General features: G+C 42.8%; 1 protein-coding gene across 1 annotated transcript in view; it reads left to right on the top strand.

Annotated features, from left to right (window-relative positions):
* The window catches only part of ATG2A (autophagy related 2A), a 97,108-nt gene that overhangs the window by 39,854 nt on the left and 36,605 nt on the right, over window positions 1-20,649 (top strand). Inside the window, exons 12-24 of the mRNA XM_073658589.1 lie at window positions 601-760; window positions 7,102-7,185; window positions 7,403-7,567; window positions 8,302-8,545; window positions 8,803-8,905; window positions 11,532-11,694; window positions 11,799-11,941; window positions 12,028-12,170; window positions 14,904-15,049; window positions 15,235-15,385; window positions 15,559-15,752; window positions 16,609-16,689; window positions 17,691-17,797. Of these exons, the coding sequence (XP_073514690.1) occupies window positions 601-760; window positions 7,102-7,185; window positions 7,403-7,567; window positions 8,302-8,545; window positions 8,803-8,905; window positions 11,532-11,694; window positions 11,799-11,941; window positions 12,028-12,170; window positions 14,904-15,049; window positions 15,235-15,385; window positions 15,559-15,752; window positions 16,609-16,689; window positions 17,691-17,797 (1,884 nt within the window). The remainder of the gene's footprint in view (window positions 1-600; window positions 761-7,101; window positions 7,186-7,402; window positions 7,568-8,301; window positions 8,546-8,802; window positions 8,906-11,531; window positions 11,695-11,798; window positions 11,942-12,027; window positions 12,171-14,903; window positions 15,050-15,234; window positions 15,386-15,558; window positions 15,753-16,608; window positions 16,690-17,690; window positions 17,798-20,649) is intronic.

Below are 20,649 nucleotides of genomic sequence, written 5' to 3'. Positions count from 1 at the left end.
AAACATATATCTGAAGTCCTGCTATGAAATATACATAGTATATTTCAGTAGTCATTATAGATATGGGTAATGAATACACAGTTTACCTTTGGGACCACCACCTCCCAGGATATTGGAGGTGCCCTCGTAGCTGTCTGGAAGATTTGGAGACTTGGTCATCCCCTCATAAGTGTAGGGCAGCTGCACGTAGACTTCTATGAAAAGGCCACGTGTTTGTAACAATCCATGGGGGTCGGGTGGGATGGATCCTACCCCAACCTTAGTCCGACATAACTTGGTGAATTTACTATTCTGGGTCACCTCACTAAGAGCTGTAGTGGCTGACATTATTTTTCACAACCCAAAAAACTACATTCACTGTTGATTTTTCTTTGTGTGTTTTTATTTTTTGTTGATTAAAAATGGTTTTATATCATGTAGTATATAGGAATAAACTACACAACTTGCATAGTGTTCTGCCTTTGTTAGACACAAGAGGAAAAATGTAGAGTTCTGTAGGCAACAATACCGACCCTGGCGTGGAGGAGGGATTATTTGGATGCTCTGATCTGATGTTATTACTATATTTATTTATTAATGATTATTTTCCTTCTCTGGCAGAATCTCAGCCCTGGCAGTCCAGGTAGTCGGTGAGCAGAGATCAGGTAAAGGAACACAGCAAAGCAGTATTGACCTCAGTTGTGGAAAGTTGGAGGTTCTGGAATGTCTCTGGCAAGAAGGCCACGTGTCCAGCAAGGATCAAGCCCCAGAATACACTGAGGTATGTGGAGTGTATGTATACCAGCTGCCTCTATTGTGCTACTAAAATCCTCTCTTGCAATGATCCTTCTGAGTTTCTTCTTTTTTTTTTAAGGCTTTATTTTCCATTTTTTATCACAGAAAAACAGAAAGCTAAAAGAAAAGTCTGTTGTACCCATCAGTAAACTCATCTTTAATACCCAGCAGGCACACTTTTAGGGGACAACACCCTAGGGCAGTGCTAGCGAACCTATGACACGCGGGGGCATGCAGAGCCAACCCTAAGGGAACGCACGCCATTGCCGCAGCACTAGCTCTCCAGGACCGGGCCCGGCGGGTAAGGACTGGGGGCCCGGCGGGTGAGGACTGGGAGCCCGTCAAGTGATGACGCCAGCCCCTACTTCAGCTAGATGTGCGTTCTCTGACATACATCTATCTGAAGTGTATTGCAGCGCACAAACTTGCCAGGCCCGTGCGCTGCAATACACGCTGCTGGCATCAGCGACTGGGCGCATGGCAGTGACATCATGCACACCCATCGCAAGGACGCTGGAGTCATCTGCCAGCTACAGGACAGGACGCGGCGCGGGAGAGGAAGGAATGTGAGTAGGAGTGTTTATTATGTGTTTTTTTTTTTTGTATGTGATGAACAGCGGCGTCAGCAGGATGGGGGGGGGCAGCATATATACATGGACTGGGGGGTGGAAGGCACCATGTATACTTGGATTGAGGGGGGAAGGCAGCATATATATTCATGGACTGGGGGGCGGAAGGCAGCATATATACTTGGATTGAAGGGGGGAAGGCAGCATATACACATGGACTGGGGGGGAGGAAGGCAGCATGTATACTTGGATTGAGGGGGGGCAGCATATACACATGGACTGGGGGGGAGGAAGGCAGCATGTATACTTGGATTGAGGGGGGAGGTAGCATATATACATGGACTGGGGGGCGGAAGGCAGCATATATACTTGGATTGAGGGGGGGTTGCATATATACATGGACTGGGGGGGAGGAAGGCAGCATGTATACTTGGATTGAAGGGGGGAAGGCAGCATATATACATGGTCTGGGGGGGCAGAAGGCAGCATATATACTTGGATTGAGGGGGGAGGCAGCATATATACATGGACTGGGGGGCGGAAGGCAGCATATATACTTGGATTGAGGGGGGGTTGCATATATACATGGACTGGGGGGGAGGAAGGCAGCATGTATACTTGGATTGAAGGGGGGAAGGCAGCATATATACATGGACTGGGGGGCAGAAGGCAGCATGTATACTTGGATTGAAGGGGGGAAGGCAGCATATATACATGGACTGGGGGGGCAGAAGGCAGCATATATACTTGGATTGAGGGGGGAAGGCAGCATATATACATGGACTGGGGGGGACGAAAGGCATTATATATACTTGGATCGAGGGGGGGGCAGCATATATACATGGACTGGGGGGGACGAAAGGCATCATATATACTTGGATTGAGGGGGGGCAGCATATATACATGGACTGGGGGGGACGGAAGGCTGCATACATACTTGGATTGAGGGGGGGCAGCATATATACATGGACTTGGGGGGACGGAAGGCAGCATGTATAGTTGGATTGGGGCATATACCAGGATGTGGGTGAGCACATTCTTTATTTCTGCAGTCTCTTACCCCTGCTCCTTCCTGTGACTGCTCTATGCTGCCCTCGTCTGCTCTCTGTATAAGTTGTTTTTTCTTAACTAAAACCTCAGTATTCGGGTTAATTTGCCGTGTTGGCACTTGGCGATTAAATAAGTGGGTTTTGGGTTGCAGTTTGGGCACTCGATCTGTAAAAGGTTTTCCATCACTGACCTAGGGAATGCAAAGTGTTCATGAAGAAACAGAAGTAGCTCAGGCCAGAATGGAAGAATTTTTGGACAGGACCAAATTGGGTGTAGAAAGGAGCTGACCGACAATAAAAACACATCATCCAGAGCCAACCCAAACCTCCTTAGCCTTTCCGAAGTTTGTTTAGAGAGTTTGTCTGGATCAACCAGTCCCTAGCACTCACCACCAAGGAATAAAATGTATCTTCCACCTCTCGCCATTCCTGCATAGTCAAGTCTGGTATATCTGCCTCCCATTTCACATAATGTTTGACAAGAGATGACTAGAGAAGAGAATATACTTGTGTTATAAGATTAGGTAGATCAGAGATCCCTAAGAGTCCCTCCAATGTTGAAAAGCCCAGGGACACCGGCTCTTTCCCAGATTGTGCACACACTGCATGTATGTTGTATGTATAGGAACTTAGCGGTATCAGAAACCCTATATATTTCCTGGAAATCCTCAAAGGTAAGCAAATCGGAGATATCTGAAGAAAGACACCGCCCAGAGGACCACATCAGACAGGGAATATAAATGTGGAAGGTGAGGATTAAACCAAAGTGGCACTCTGGGCGACACTGGTGGCGTATCCGAGACCCTCAATATATTCTGTGCTATTGTGAACACTCCAGCTACTGTCTTTAGAGGGATTGGAGCCGATGGACTGCATTATATCTATAGAGTGGACTAGTTAACCCTTCCTGTGAACCCATCAATGCTCCTGCTAGTGCAGTGGCGGCATTACTCATGTCAATATCTATCCACCAATGGGTGCACACTAACCGAGCGGTCAGGAAGTAAAAGAATTAAGTTAGGAGCCGCCAGACCTCCATGTTGTTTCAGCACTTGCAACTAGATCAACTTACACTAGGTGACCCCCCTTGTCAGTAAAAGGTACGCAACAAACTGCAAGAGGTGAAATGTTCCTCTAGTAATAGTAACTGGGGAGGAATTATATAAATAAAAGAATTTGGACAAGTATGTCATTTACAGAAATGTATTCAACCAAGAAGAGTTAGAGGGAGACGTTATGTGGACTTGAGTTGCCTGCCTGTCTCTGCTATGAGAGGATAATAAACCCCAAATACTTAAAATTATCAGTCATTACTATGCAAACATCTTCAGTCTGGGTCAGGCGATAGAGGGAAAAGAACAGATTTCTGCCAATTAACCTTTAACCCTTTCACGACATGCACCATACATGTACGGCGCATGGCGTGTCTCCCCCTTTGGTGGGTTCTCCGGCGCTGAGCCCGCACCTCTCTGGGCACATGACAGCTGATCTGATCGCAATCCACCCGCGTCTGTTAATATGTTAAATGCCTCTATCAATCGCTAACAGCAGCATTTAACATGCCCGCGCTGGAAGTGCGTTATAAGACCCACCCATTGGTGCCCGTGTCACATAACCGCGGGTCGCCGATGGGTTGGCATGACAACCCGGGGTCTGCAGGAGACCGCCCTGCAGTTGTCATTGTTGGGATGCTATGAGCGCCGCCCAGCTGTAGTCTCTCACAGCGGTAAACTGCAAGAAAAAAATCAAAACACCAGAATTACGGGTTTTTTTGGTCGCTGCAGTATTGCAATAAAATTCAATAACGGGCGATCAAAACATCGTATCTACACCAAAATGGTATCAATAAAAACGTCAGCTCGGCACTCAAAAAATAAGTCATGACCCAGCCCCAGATCCAGAAAAATGGAGACGCTATTAGTGTCGGAAAATGGCGACTTTTTTTCTTTTCTTTTTTTTTTTTTTTTTTTTACAAACTTTTGGATTTTTTTTCACCACTTGGTATCTGCGAACTCGTAATGACCTGGAGAATCATAATGGCAGGTCAGTTTTAGGATTTAGTGAACATGGTAAAAAAAAAAGAATAAATAAATAAATTGTGAAATTGCACTTTTTTTTTTTTTACAAATTCACCTCACTTAGAATTTTTTTTCCCTGTTTTCCAGTACACAACATGGTAAAAACAATGGTGTCGTTCAAAAGTACAACTCAACCTGCAAAAAACAAGCCCTTACATGGCCATATTGACCAAAAATTTAAAAAGTTATGGCTCGGGGAAGAAGAGCAGCAGAAAAGGAAAGCGGGCTGCAGCGTGAAGGGGTTAAACCAGAAAATGACCCAAATTCATCCACTAACCTTAGGAGGGAAGTCAGGGAAGGACCGAGGGCCGCCAGATATATTAAGGCATCATCTGCATTATAAGGAGACTTTAAACCCTTGATGTCTCGATCCTGCCGAATAGTCAGGGCCAATGGCTCAATGGCCAAGGCAAAAAGTACAAGAGACAAGGGGGCCTAGTCCCTCTTTGCAAAGGAAAAGGTTGCGATATATCAAAGTTAGTTTGAATTCTTACTCTAGGAAAATCACCTTATCTTTTAACCCAAGTAGAAAAACTGGGACCAAACCGGAGGTCTGATAATAGTGAACGCAAATATTGCCATTCGACAAAGACTTTACATACATCCAGGGACATAACAAAATCGGGAGAGGGATCACCACAGGCAGCTGCTATGTATAAGAGAAACCATTGAATGTTCATGTCTGTCTCTTTACCTGGAATGAATCCAGTTTGGTCAGGAAGTATTAATGATGACAGTACCCGACTTGTCTTGTACCAATCCCCTACCGAACCATCTGTATCCTTCTGAGTTTCTGATCAAGGACAAGTCCAGATTATCATCAGGGTCTTTTTAAGAAATTTAGCTTATTTATTAGGACATGTTATAAATATTTATTTTATATGGAGAGTTGAAAGTGATGTCAAGTACCACTTAAAAAAAATCATAAATGACCTGTGATGAACATGTTTGTCATGGTGATGAGCTGAAGCCCGCTTCATACGCAGCAGATGCCGGCTGGGTTGCATAGTCGATATCTGCCTGAACCACAGCGACCACAACTTCCTCTGATTTCTATAGTTAAATGCCGCTGTCAATCTGTGACCGCAACCTTTTAAATGACGCTATTGTGCGCATGCTCACTGGCTATCGTTGGCCAACCGCGACGTGATCACCGGAACCGGTGAGTTATTATAGAAACCAGTGACCTCCTGAAGGTCGTGATTGCCATCTTGGTCCTCTTATGAAGCTGAGCCACATGCTGAGCTTCAAGGGGGAACTGCGATTTCACTATATTCTGCATCACTGTGGCATAGCAGTATATATCTAATGGTCACATGTTAAAGTTCCCTAAGGAGAGGGAAAATTAAGGTAAAAATTAAGAAAATAACCTTGTAAAAAAAATATATGCAAGTTTTAACCAACCCCTTTTTCCACCCTTTAAAAATAAATTTCAAATATTTTTAAAACAATTACTGTCTAAAAAAAAATTCACCGGGCTTCCACAAAAAATGCAGTAGAAAGCAATCAAAATGTCATGTGTACCCCAAAATGGGATTAATATAAAAAGGCAGTTAAGGGCTCAAAAAACAAACCTTCACGTAGCTACATCAGTTGAAAAATGAAAAATTACTTAGAATATGGCAACACAGTGTTTGATTTTTCTTACAGATTTCAGAATGTTTTTTAACTCCTAAAATAGTTAAAAAAAACAAACACACATCTCACTGCACTTGGATTTTTTTTTCCGTTTTCTAGTACGTTGAATTGTAAAATTAATGATGTCATTCAAAACTTCAGCTTGTCCTGCAAAAGAAAGAAGCCCCTATACGGCTATAAAAGTTATGGAACAAGTGGAGGAAAAAACAAAATCGCAAGAACGAAAAATTGTGGATTCTTAAAGAGATGTTATATTGCTTTAATTAGTTAATAAGCAAATTTTCAATTGACTTCGTTTTTCTATCGGCGATCATTATATCATGTACAGTTGCTTTCTATGCAGCCCATCCTCTAGTGCACAGAAGTTGCATTCCAGGAGATGGGTTAACTCTTAACATACTAGCCACCTCTCCAGCCAATTGATTTCCATACAACAGCTAGCTACTCACCTCCCTCCTCTGCCTCTCATCTTCTAAGGAGATGCAATTATAAATCACCAGCCCAGCAGCTTTCACAACAGGTCTCCTAATCACCGCTCTCTGCTCACTGTGGAGCCTTGTGCTTGTTCAAATGCCTTATCTCTATGAGGAAATATAGGAATAACAGCATAGACTCAGAACAAACCACTGAGAGCTAAATGTGTTACAGCAGAACTTATTCTGAGCCTTTTAGTTCTGCTAAAACTACAGCTCTGTCACCAGAACTGTCACTCAAGGAGTAGAGCCCGCCCTGCTATAAACCAGGAAGTAAGGAGACTGCATAGCTCTGAGCGGCTCAAGAGACAACTTGAGAATACTCCTTTAAGGGGTTAGTGCTTATTGTAAACTGTTTTACCCTCTTCTCATTGTTTGCTACAATTTAGGAACAATTTATACCTTTTCTTATAGATATCCTGCATGCTAATGAATACTGAAGAATGAATTGTTTTTTTTTGTAGCAATGCCCATACTGTATTTTAATATTATCTCCTTTTTTATTGTGTCTTATATTTAGCTCATGATTTTTAATAGTCCAGCATCTTCTTCTCGTCCCTGTGCTCAAATACATTATAAGAGGATTCACCGAACGCCATCCAGAGTGAGTGTCACATCATGTGTCTCTGCACAGTCTTTAAGGCTATGGCAGTATTAGTTTCTGTTGCTATAAGATATATATCTTTTTTTATTATATTTTTGTGGCATTAAAGATTGAGAAGCTTTTTATTTTACAGAAAGTTTTCTTCCCATTCTTTCCCCTAAAACGATTTCTTACCTCTTGCTTTTCTCTTCTTCGCTTTATGTCCTCTCCCTCTCAGAGTAGCCGTAAGAAACAAGCTGTGAAAGTGAGTGCTGACATCAGAATGGAACTGGAGGACTTTAGGTCTGAATTTGACCTGGGACTCATTGACCGGCTGGGGTCCCTTTTCCAAGATGGAGCCACAAAAGATGCAAGCCCACAAGGACACTTTGACTTGCACCTGGTAAGAAGCATTAAAGGGAATCTGCCAGCAGGTTTTTGCTATGTAATCTGAGAGCAGCAGATTGTAGGGGCTGAGACTCTGATTTCTGCAATGTATCACTTAGTTTACTTGTAATGGAATCACAGTTTTCTCTGCTGCAGATCTAGAAAAGTTCGGAATGCTGAGCTGTGTATAACCCCGCCCCCATCACTGATTGGCTGCTTTCTGTCAATATGTATTGTATGCAGAAAGCTGCCAATCGGGACACCTAGTCCGGTAGTGATGATCTGCTGCTGATAAAACACTGATTTTATTGAAACAGCAAAACATGGCTTAGTAAGTGACACATCCCTGGAATTAGAGTCTCAGCCCCTACATCATGCTGCTCTCAGATTACATAGCAAAAACCTGCTGACAGATTACCTTTAAGACACAAAACTAGCGAAGAATTATTTATAGCCTTAGTGTCAGCAATCGTGAAGCTAAGTTTCCTTATACGAATTTATGTTGTGCTTGTTTAATTGTAGTTTTTGCAGCCAGTCTACATAAATCTCTTTACGTTTGTTTTCTGTACAACAATGTCTAACTTTGTTTGGATGAATGTTTTGCTGGTGAGAACAGTGACTGTCCGGCTTTCAGTCTGACTTATTCTCCCTTCCTTCCAAACAAACTATTGACAGAGACATACGACTGTATATCCGTTTGCCCAATTTAGCTTTGCCGAAACCGCAACATTTTTTTTTCCTCTATGCCAGACTGATGTCACTCCTGCTCGGGAAGAGGACACAGAGGTACACCTATTGGCTTCTAAAGCACACATACATCTCCAGTTTCCAATACCAGACTTAAGACCTGCTTCAGAGCGCCGATCGTGGGCCCAGAAGGCTGTGAGGAAGGAATGTCTAGAAATGGAGGTGGCGGATATGGAAATCAGTACGCAAAGAAAAACTGGTACAGAAGAACCCAGCAAGATCGAAATAACATTTGGAGACCTGCATGGTAAGATGAATTGTCCTGATGGTTAGGAAGTTTCCTAAATGCAAGGAGAAAGAATATTCCATTACCAGTACAAAGAAAAAAGGGAGGTGTTTCCCATTGCAGCCAATCAGAGTCTTTGTTTACTAAAAAGTTGGCCTCTGATTGGTTGATAAAGTTTGCTTTTCCAAGTTTTCTTTGAACGTGTTCTGATAAATCTCCTCAGTGGTATGCTGAGCAGGTTGGAAGTAAATCTGTGGTGTTCCTTCTGATCTATTCAGGTATATACTCCGATGGGAACAAATTACGTGTTCCATGTCTGAAGATCAGTAAAGGAATAGATCCTCTCGCCAAACCAGGTGGAAAGAAATTCACCTTCCCCAGGTTAGTTATCTTTGTAAACAATGATTATATATTATTGCAAATTACTAAACATAAATACATTTTTATAAAGCAAGCACGTGGTCATTATAGAAAAAGGACCCACCGCCTCCTGGAAAACTTCATGAAGTGAACGGAGACCAAAATATAAACTTTTCTCAAATTACATAAAATTAGGAACAAAAAAATTGTCTAATTTAGTAATAATACCTCTGGCCCTTTAAGAAAAAGGCTGAAGTCAACTGAAGAGAGGTTGTCACTATTTTGACAGCTGTGTGAGATATCACTGTGTAAGGGGAGATTTAGAGTGTGCAATATGGAATCAAAAGGTTATGTGTGCGGTTATGTTCATGCTGCACACTGGTAGACTTAGAAGGGCCCCTGTGCAAGAACAATATATGGGCATTTTGCAGCCCAAGAGCTCCTAAAACGGCAAAACTGCACATGCTTTGGAGGTAGAAATGAGTCCCTTTACCTCTTGGGTCCCTGTGTGGCTGTACAGGTTGCACCAATGATGTGTCTGCCCCTGATGCTGCACGAAGTTCTATAAGAAGAGATGTAAGATGGATTCCTGTGTATTATGGAGCAGCAGTTGGTGGATAGAAACAGAAGCTGAGCTAAATACTGTCACAGCCTTCTCCTCCGTGTCTCTCTGTCTGTGTGCAATATGTATTTAGAGGCTCAGATTAACCCTCTATAGCAGTGATGGCGAACCTTTTAGAGACTGAGTGCCCAAACTACAATCCAAAACCCACTTATTTATCGCCAAGTGCCAACACGGCAAATTAACCTAAATATTGAGGTTTTAGTTTAAAAAAAACATCTGATACAAGGAGCAGGCGAGGGCAGCATTGAGCAGTCACAGGCAGGAGCAGGGGTATGAGACGGCAGAAATAAAGAATGTGCTCAGCCCCCACCTTGGTATATGCCCCCATCCTTGCATATATGCTGCCCTCCCCCCCATCCTTGTATATATGCTGCCCCCCCATCCTTGTATATATGCTGCCCTCCCCCCATCCTTGTATATATGCTGCCCTCCCCCCATCCTTGTATATATGCTGCCCCCCCACATCCTTGTATATATGCTGCCCCCCCCATCCTTGTATATATGCTGCCCTCCCCCCATCCTTGTATATATGCTGCTCTCCCCCCATCCTTGTATATATGCTGCCCTCCCCCCATCCTTGTATATATGCTGCCCTTCCCCCATCCTTGTATATATGCTGCCCTTCCCCCATCCTTGTATATATGCTGCCCTCCCCCCATCCTTGTATATATGCTGCCCTCCCCCCCCATCCTTGTATATATGCTGCCCTCCCCCCCCCCATCCTTGTATATATGCTGCCCTCCCCCCATCCTTGTATATATGCTGCCCTCCCCCCATCCTTGTATATATGCTGCCCTCCCCCATCCTTGTATATATGCTGCCCTCCCTCCATCCTTGTATATATGCTGCCCTCCCCCATCCTTGTATATATGCTGCCCTCCCCCATCCTTGTATATATGCTGCCCTCCCCCCATCCTTGTATATATGCCCCCCCAGTCCACGTATATATGCCCCCCCAGTCCACGTATATATGCTCCCCCCCAGTCCATGTGTATATGCTCCCCCCCCCAGTCCATGTGTATATGCTCCCCCCCCCAGTCCATGTGTATATGCTCCCCCCCAGTCCATGTGTATATGTTTCCCCCCCAGTCCATGTGTATATGTTTCCCCCCCAGTCCATGTATATATGCTCCCTCCCCAGTCCATGTATATACAGTACAGACCAAAAGTTTGGACACACCTTCTCATTTAAAGATTTTTCTGTATTTTAATGACTAAGAAAATTGTACATTCACACTGAAGGCATCAAAACTATGAATTAACACATGTGGAATTATATACTTAACAAAAAAGTGTGAAACTACTGAAAATATGTCTTATATTCTAGGTTCTTCAAAGTAGCCACCTTTTGCTTTGATGACTGCTTTGCACACTCTTGCCATTCTCTTGATGAGCTTCAGAGAACAGAGTTCTCACCCACCGGGAGGGCTCTGCGAGCCCCCTCTCGCATGCGTGCCATAGGTTCGCCATCACTGCTCTATAGGCCTTATACTCCTATTATATTATCTAGACTCTTCAGATGCTATAGTGAATCCCATACCTCCCAGAGAAGAGACTGACCCAAGGTTTCGCACTCGCTTTAGTAAAGTGAAATGAAAAATTGCATCACTGTAAGGACGGGTTCAGACAAGCGTATGAAATATTGTCCAGTGTTCGTCCATATTTGTCATCTGTATGGTATCAACAGTTAGGAAACTGTATTTGGTCTTGTCTATTTTACAATGTTAATAATTGCAATTTATCCTTAAAAAAAATGAATGCAGTGTGCTTCGATAGGCGAGTCTCATCCAAAATACAGAGAATAGTGCATGCTGCGACTTTTTTCACATTGACATTTGGTCCTTGTGCTGTCCTATTTTAACACCAACACCACACGTGCAAAGCAATACCCTCATCTGAACGCTCTTAATATTTAGAGAAATCTTAGTGACACATATTTGAGAAAAGTCTTATAATTATATCTCCAGTCACTTTATATGTTTTTCTCATCACCGATAGATCCTCTTCACTTTTTTTTTTTAGTATTTTAGTGACCATCCTTTCTGAAAACAAAGTCTCCCCATGGGATCTGTGCCAGGACAAAGTTGAAGACCCAGATCTTCCATCTGTGGAAAGTCCTTGTGAATTAAAGCAGCCAGAGCCATCCCCTTTCTCATCCAAGAGGACAATGTTTGAAACTGAAGAGGTTCGCACTAAGTTTCACTCCTGCAATGCTCATCAATAGTTGACTTTTTCTTCTGTTTTCTATAATTTATCTTATTTGGCTAACATTTTCTTTTATGACCACAGATGGTTATTCCAGCGGACCCTGAAGAGATGGCAGATTTTCAGCAAGTGACCCTTAGATCCTCCCAATATAGACTTGAGGTCACTCTGCCCAGAGCTCACATATTTCTTCCCAGCAAGGAAATGTATGAAAACTTATACAACAGGTATTGTACTTAATCATATTGGCCTGTCTGATAAATGACTTGGTCATGCACTACTTCATTTGGTCCCTTTTTTCCCACCCCACCAGGTTATGTAATGATCTGTTGATGTGGGAACCGATCTCTGTGTTTGATGCCCCCATCACCGATTCTCTGTTTCCTTCTGAGACCCAGTCAACACCTCTTTACCAGCAGGACACTTTTCGCATGTGCAAGTCGGCATTCAGACTGGGTGAGTTTTATGTTACTTGTAGGTGATGTATAATTGAGGGTGCATCTTCAGGTCAAATCAAATTTTTCTGGGAGTTTTTGAAACAGGAACTGAGCGGAAACTCTCAAAATCCTCCTCCGAATCTCAAAACTCCTCAAAAACTTTAAGTTCCGCTCAGTTTCTGCTTGAAAAACTCAGCAAAAAGTCTGTGTGTACATAGCCTTATAGTGGATGGGGTGCTCATAGTAGTCACTGCTTCATTGGGAAGGTCTCTGCAGCTGGATTCGGGCTAACTCCAGCTGGGCTTGTCGCTCTTCCGGCTCGGCCGGGGGCCTTTCGCTTCTCCGGCTCGGCCGGGGGCCTGTCGCTCGGCCGGGGGCCTCTCTCTCCTCCGGCTCAGCCGGGGGCCTGTCGCTCCTCCGTCTCCCGTTTGCTGCAGAAGAAGTGGCACACAAGAGTTCATTCCATCCTGGGAGCTGTGGTGGCTGCTAGCTCCCTCAGAGTCTGCCAGCTCTGAAGCCGGAGCCATAGCTAGGTCTCCTGGTGCTTCACTGGTTCTTAGCTCTAGGGCCACCTCATTTTGGTCTCTGGCATCATCCTCCACCAAGGCACGAAGTAACATCTCCTTGGTCTTGTCGAACCCACAGCTTTCTCCTGCTTTTAATAAGCAGCTGCCATTTTAGCAGTCACTTGCCAAATGAAAGATAGAATATAAAAACAAGAGAAGTGGGGGGTGTAACTGCTACGTGTAAAGTGATGTCCCAGATAAAAAAAATAATAAAATCACTGAGTCTGATTCCTCAAAACTTTGCACAGAATCTCGCAAGAAACGTGCAAGTTTTCAGTGACAGGAATTATTTCTGAAACCAGATCACTGATGTTCTGTAAGATCCCACCACTTGCCACCAATTTGTCAAGATTTACTATCAGCTCTCTGCTGCCCCCTATCATCTGGACAATTACACGATTGGCCGAGGACTAACGGAGGAGACTAAAGGCTGTTTGAAGTAATAGGCCAATTATCGGGAAACTAACAGTGAGCGTATGGTATATACACCTCCGGATTCCAACGCATGGAATATATGTATATACCGCTGTATGATCACTGCCAATTCCACGATATCCCCAGACTACTCGCTGCCACCACCAATCATGTTTTAATCAAGCTGACTGGAGGCCTGGTTCTGGTTCTGGTAGCGTATGGCTTCAAGGTGCAGTTTACAGAACAAAAGGAACAGAATTATTAAAATGTTATATATTTTTCCTAAACACTGCCTGGATTAAATATAAAAGATTTTACAAAGGGGACAAAACAATACAGCATATACAATTACAGAAAATAAAAGGGATTAACAAGAGAACTTACTACACTGATCGCAGAGACTATCCATTTTAGCCAAAGGAGAGTGCTTCGCTTGGGGCCTTTTGATAAACAGGATTAAAGCATACATACACGGATATGTATCTCTTTACAGGAACCCAGATCATAATTCGGCTTGATCTTTTATGAGCCCCTGAGTTACACCCACACACATCCCTGTGATGACCTTACGTGGGCCGGGTTGTGGGTTGTCCTCAGCCCTTCAGGATTTTATAAAATCCCCAACTCATGCAATAACTTTACTCCTGAGGGTCGCAGAAGTTTGAGATTGCCGCCATATTTTCCATCAGGATTTTATCTTTACTTAGAGACCAAACATGACTTGGCAGTTGTTAGTTATCTGTCCACTATTGATTTGTGCCTCATAGGCATGTGGCACAGATATGAAAAAATATGCATATTCTTCCCCTATTAGCACTGCCGCTAAAAATATATATCTCATCACAATCGGATTTATACAAACTCCAATATTCCATGTTTTCTTCATGAGACATATATCTGTTGCAGGTGCAATACTTCTCTTACAGGGACAAAGGTATCTAGTGTAAAAGTAATGTATTTCCTGCAGACAAATGGTTTCTTCCATTTCTGTGTCTATGCGTAAATACATGTCTATATTGTCTGAAAAGACCTTTTGTCTAATTATCTGTTCATTCTGAATCTGTAATCTGTCTTTCACACAGAAGGCATCTTCTTTCAGTCATCTGGGCATCAAAAGGACTTCATGCATTTTAATTAGGATTGTCACTTCTCTTTGCGTCCAATCTATACATCCATGTCTTACTTGTATTAGTCTATTGTACAATCCTGCATTTAAGAGTGTCAGCTTTTGTCTCCCACTGCAATTGAGAGAGGGGAGGAGGGAGGGCACAGAGTTTTCCTCTCTGGTGGGGCTGCAGCTGTTAATATTTTCTATGACAAACCACTTTTGCAATTTTCTATTAAAATTTGCAGCCATTCTAGAGACATTAACACTTTCTTTTTTTCTTTTGTTTACAGCTTGTTGCTTAGGAAACTGACCACTGCTGCTGTCTAGCTTGTAAGCGCTGCGCTGAAGCTGGCCAGGATTAGGTGGTTAAGTGTGCTAGAGTGTTCCTGGCCAGCTTACAAGCTCAATAGAAAAGCTCTTGTAAGCACTTCCCCAATCTGCTGTCAAGCAACGGTTGTCGGTCTCCAGGATAACGAACTGTAAATAAAGGAAAATTGCTAATATCTCAAGAATGGCTGAAATTTTTAATGGGCAATAAATTGAATAATGACTATTTACAAGCACTATCTGACTATCCATGTATGAAGCAGTGATTAACCATTTAACTCCCTCTTGCACATCCTTTATCTTTCTGTCATTCACACTGCGGATTTAATATTCACAGACTCGGACTCGGAAGATGAAGATTCCCATTTCTACTCTGTAGATGAGATTGCGAGGTTTAGAAAAGGATCTCAAGAGGGGCAAAGCTTCTTCTCTGCTTCCATCACCATTTTAAAAGGACGGATTACAGCTTGGACTGAAGCCAAGGTCACATTTTTCATTGCCCTCTATTTAATTCACATACCTGCTGGTGGGGGTCTATTGGGGTTTCCATCACGGGAAGAATAAAATAACATGCAGGGATATCCTTGCTGTGAAATATTACTGAAAACCTGACACGACCATTTGTAGTGATGCGACTTTCTTATTTTATTTTACTTTATATACCGTAGAATGAAGGAAACAAGAGGCAGGAGAGTCACCACGGCGAAGCCGTTCTGGATGTGGAAAATGGTCGGATTTTCAGCGTCTCGAAGTACAAAGGCAACGCCGACCTCAGCTATCTTTGTATTGAGTCTGACATAGTATCACTTTATCACAAAGGTATACGCTGTGACCTAGCACATAATACGCCTGCAAGTATTTTCAGAACTGTTTTGTCTCTAAGAGATAGCAAAGGATGAGAAGTCCTTTGTGCAATGCGTCTGCATGTCTCTTATGTATCCTGTTCTTCCATGGTCTCTTACATCTTTCCTGTTGATCTTTATTCTCTGCAGCCTCCATAGAAGATTATTTACCGCCAAGCACACTAGAAATTCCCACTTTTGTACAACCTGAAAACTTGAACCCTACTATATACATTTCGGAAGAGGGGGTCTCTGCTCAGCTATCCGGAGCTCGAAAAGACAGGAGCCCCAAAATGCTCTCGCTTTCTGTCCGTATTGACCTCAATCTTGTGAAGAATGTGAAGGTATTATTATTTATTTATTTTACTCACTTATATAGCGCTATTAATTCCACAGCCCTTTGCAGACTATGGGTGCTGTCCCCATTGGAGCTCAGAATCTACATTTCCTATCAGTATGTCTTTGGAGTGTGGACGGAAACCGGAGAACCCGGAGGAAACCCACGCAAACACGGGGAGAACATACATGGGATTTGAACCCAGGACCCCAACGCTACTAGACTGCAGTGCTAACCACTGAGCCACCGTGCTGCCCCTTATTAGATCTAATAATTTAGCAATAAAAGCGGCGAGTAAAGAAGTAAAGACACTTCGACCATAGAAGTAAAAGGGTTACTTCTTAGCATTATCACGCAAAATTTGGGATGGTGCGACTTGATTCCCAGGGCCCCGGTCCAATGGCCATGTCTGTGATCTGCTGCTGCCAGTCGGTAGCCCTGCGAATCGCCTCTTACTTGACAGCATCTCGGCTAATGTGATGCTGCGTCAGGCCGGGTAATCATACATAGGAGCACAGAGAATCACTTCCTATCAGATTACTGACATGGTCTTAATTAATTCGCACCAGGATATATAAGGGATTAAATGGCCAGGATTGGTGGTACCTCTGATTCCTGTCGTTTTGGCAGAGTGCCGACTGTACAGTACAGCTGGCACCTATAAGTAATAAGGTGGGCACTGCTTTTGAGAGTGATTTTCTTATGTCATAAAGTAATACATCACAGGGCGGAGGGGTGAAACTGGAGTGCGAGAAGACAAAGAAAAGCCATACATTTGTTTGCAGCATGTCACAATAAAAAATAAGTTTTGGAAATATGTCTTTGAGGACTCCATTAACTATACATGTGTACGTTTTTTGCAGGAATTCTTGGTGGCTCTGAGACTAGATGGCGCAACACTACGTCACCACATGGCACTTCCAAATCAGAGCTGGCACAGTCAAGTGAGCCATTTTCATTCTATATAATGTCAACTTTAAAGTGGTTCGGACAAAAGTCTCCGCTCTTTCTACGTGACTACCGACTGCTAAATCTTGACAGTGTGGGGTGCCCACGCTGTCAGGGTTCTCCAGTGTCGCTGGTGGTTATGTTACCGCATGTATGCGATTTGCAGTCATATACTGACTAGTCTCATCTGGTATTTCTCAATTCACTTCTGTAGAGAGAGGCCCAATGCATCTAGTCAGCATGTGACTGTAAGTCGCATACAAGTGATCACTTGATTGCCCACTCGCAGCAGAAATACTGCAGAATCTTGGGAGCATGTGCACAACACGCTGTCACAATTTAGCAACATGCAGCCTCTAAAAGTGACTGCAAATTTTTGTCCTAAACCTGGACAACTCCTTAAAAGACCCTCATAAACAGTATATGAAAATTGTTCAACGAACGATCATTGATCAGTGGCACCAACACATCACAGCCAATTGGCCAATATTGGATTTTTTTTTTGGTCGGTGATGCAGCCAGTGCTGATCACCCACCGAAAAAAATCAACATGCCGAACCATTGTTTTTAAACGAGAATGAAAGCTTTTCGGTGAGTCAAAACGATCCAGCTCATAATCATTCATTATGGGAAAATCACCCTTTTCATTTGAGTTTTATCTAACATATATGGGCTTCTTTTTAGGCCTACAGCGATCTCTACTGACCCTCCATACTCATCCACTCTTGGAATAATTTATAAGCAATTTTTATTATCACGTATTGTTTGATTTTTTTTTTTTTTTTTTTACATATAAAAAATGTTTATCTTCCTTACAAAATTGGAAGAATTTTGTGACTTTATAGTTCTGTAAAGGTTATCAAAAGTTTGACTGTCTGTCCATTTGGGCTATAACCCGGCCTGAGGATATCGCTACTCTTTTTCCGGGCAGCTGTGGCAGTTTGTTTTATTTTTCTTTCTTATTTTTCCTCCTATAATTTCCTTTCTCTATCTTCAGATCATGGATTTTCTAGACGTAGTTGATGATCCGATTTTAGGCTACAGCCCCCCAGCTGTTATCACTATCCTGCATACCCATCTCTTTAGCTGTGCCGTGGATTACAGGTAGTAGAGACAAAGTGTATGCCGTTATTCTATATTCTTTTATATAAAATATTAAGCACATTGTGATTTCCATCACCTATCTTGTACTAATCCTTAGTCACAGCCGGATTTGCAGCCCAGAACGGTGTTAACATTTCTGCCCGCAGCTACTGGAACCAGTTGGCAGCTTGTAGACCAACACATCAATTATATCTTAGTTCAAACCCTATAATCAATGCAATGATCTGTCCTGCAATGCATTCTGGGAGTGTTAGTTCATCTTACATATGATTACCGTACGGTGCTTTTAGAGTATCCGTCATTTTAACTTTATTTCAATAGTACGCATGAAAATAAGCAACATCAGATTTCCCTATGACTGAGATAGGAGATGGCAGTTGGTGCTTTTAAAATTCTATGGAGAGGGGAGGAGCTAGAGGCCAGACACATCAGTTACAGTTCTCCATCGAACTTTATTAGCACCAACTGTCATCTCCTATTTCAGTAGTAGGAAATTCAGAATTAATTTAGAACAGATTTAAACCCTGAATTGAAAATTTTGAGAAGAAAAGATTAATCCAGGAGGAGAAAGACGCATAATTCTCTGATAAGACTTATTACAAATCTTCTTGTTTTCACGCGTACTTTTGAAAACAACGGTTACGCTTTGCTATAAGGAATACACTTCCCAGAATGTAAGTCGCCCGATCATGCACTGATATACTACATAAAATCATGCAATGGTACCCGCTAAGATGCATTTCCATGGCGCGCAAACTCAGCAGATATTTGGAAATCTCCTGCCTTTTACAGCACTAGTGTTATGCGGAGAGTATCCGTACCATAAATTGGCCCATGCTGCAAATTTGAAACCAATGTCAATTGAAGCCGCACCATTCTCACTATGAAATCCACATCCGAAATGCCCCATGGGAACATATCCAAAAAGGGGTTTGCCCATCACTCGTTTCAAGGGCATACCATTGCATCAGAGACGACCCTTCATTAGAGCTTCCATGGCTGATTGGGAGAAAAATACATCCATCTATCTATCTATCTAATATACACATACAGTCCAGACCAAAAGTTTGGACACACCTTCTCATTTAAAGATTTTTCTGTATTTTCATGACTATGAAAATTGTACATTCACACTGAAGGCATCAAAACTATGAATTAACACATGTGGAATTATATACCTAACAAAAAAGTGTGAAACAACTGAAAATATGTCTTATATTCTAGGTTCTTCAGAGTAGCCACCTTTTGCTTTGATGACTGCTTTGCACGCTCTTGGCATTCTCTTGATGAGCTTCAAGAGGTAGTCACCGGAAATGGTCTTCCAACAATCTTGAAGGAGTTCCCAGAGATGCTTAGCACTTGTTGGCCCTTTTGCCTTCACTCTGCGGTCCAGCTCACCCCAAACCTTCTCGATTGGGTTCAGGTCTGGTGACTGTGGAGGCCAGGTTATCTGGCGTAGCACCCCATCACTCTCCTTCTTGGTCAAATACTCCTTACACAGCCTGGAGGTGTGTTTGGGGTCATTGTCCTGTTGAAAAATAAATGATGGTCCAACTAAACGCAAACCGGATGGAATAGCATGCCGCTGCAAGATGCTGTGGTAGCCATGTTGGTTCAGTATGGCTTCAATTTTGAATAAATCCCCAACAGTGTCACCAGCAAAGCACCCCCACACCATCACACCTCCTCCTCCATGCTTCACGGTGGGAACCAGGCATGTAGAGTCCATCCGTTCACCTTTTCTGCGTCGCACAAAGACACGGTGGTTGGAACCAAAGATCTCAAATTTGGACTCGTCAGACCAAAGCACAGATTTCCACTGGTCTAATGTCCATTCCTTGTGTTCTTTAGCCCAAACAAGTCTCTTCTGCTTGTTGCCTGTCCTTAGCAGTGGTTTCCTAGCAGCTATTTTACCATGAAGGCCTGCTGCACAAAGTCTCCTTTTAACAGTTGTTGAAGAGATGTGTCTGCTGCTAGAACTCTGTGTGGCATTGACCTGGTCTCTAATCTGAGCTGCTGTTAACCTGCGATTTCTGAGGCTGGTGACTCGGATAAACTTATCCTCAGAAGCAGAGGTGACTCTTGGTCTTCCTTTCCTGGGGTGGTCCTCATGTGAGCCAGTTTCTTTGTAACGCTTGATGGTTTTTGCAACTTCACTTGGGGACACTTTCAGAGTTTTCCCAATTTTTCGGACTGACTGACTTTCATTTCTTAAAGTAATGATGGCCACTCGTTTTCCTTTACTTAGCTGCTTTTTTCTTGCCATAATACAAATTCTAACAGTCTATTCAGTCAGACTATCAGCTGTGTATCCACCAGACTTCTGCACAACACAACTGATGGTCCCAACCCCATTTATAAGGCAAGAAATCCCACTTATTAAACCTGACAGGGCACACCTGTGAAGTGAAAACCATTTCCGGTGACTACCTCTTGAAGCTCATCAAGAGAATGCCAAGAGTGTGCAAAGCAGTCATCAAAGCAAAAGGTGGCTACTTTGAAGAACCTAGAATATAAGACATATTTTCAGTTGTTTCACACTTTTTTGTTAAGTATATAATTCCACATGTGTTAATTCATAGTTTTGATGCCTTCAGTGTGAATGTACAATTTTCATAGTCATGAAAATACAGAAAAATCTATAAATGAGAATGTGTCCAAACTTTTGGTCTGTACTGTACATACATACAGTCTAGTATAAATGCTCATTGTAACTCGTGCAGTGGATCGTGTCGGGCTATTCACATAAATATCAGGGAACGTGTTTGGAGTTTGTGCCACAATATTGCAAACACTTTAGATAAAGTTTATTGAGAAAGATCTGTCCGTAGTCATAACACACATTCTCTCCC

The sequence above is a fragment of the Phyllobates terribilis genome, unplaced genomic scaffold (assembly GCF_046119375.1).
Source record: "Phyllobates terribilis strain yellow unplaced genomic scaffold, ASM4611937v1 Scaffold_13__5_contigs__length_258822181, whole genome shotgun sequence".
NCBI classification, from domain to species: domain Eukaryota; kingdom Metazoa; phylum Chordata; class Amphibia; order Anura; family Dendrobatidae; genus Phyllobates; species Phyllobates terribilis.
This window is presented reverse-complemented; position numbering and strand designations above follow the sequence as displayed.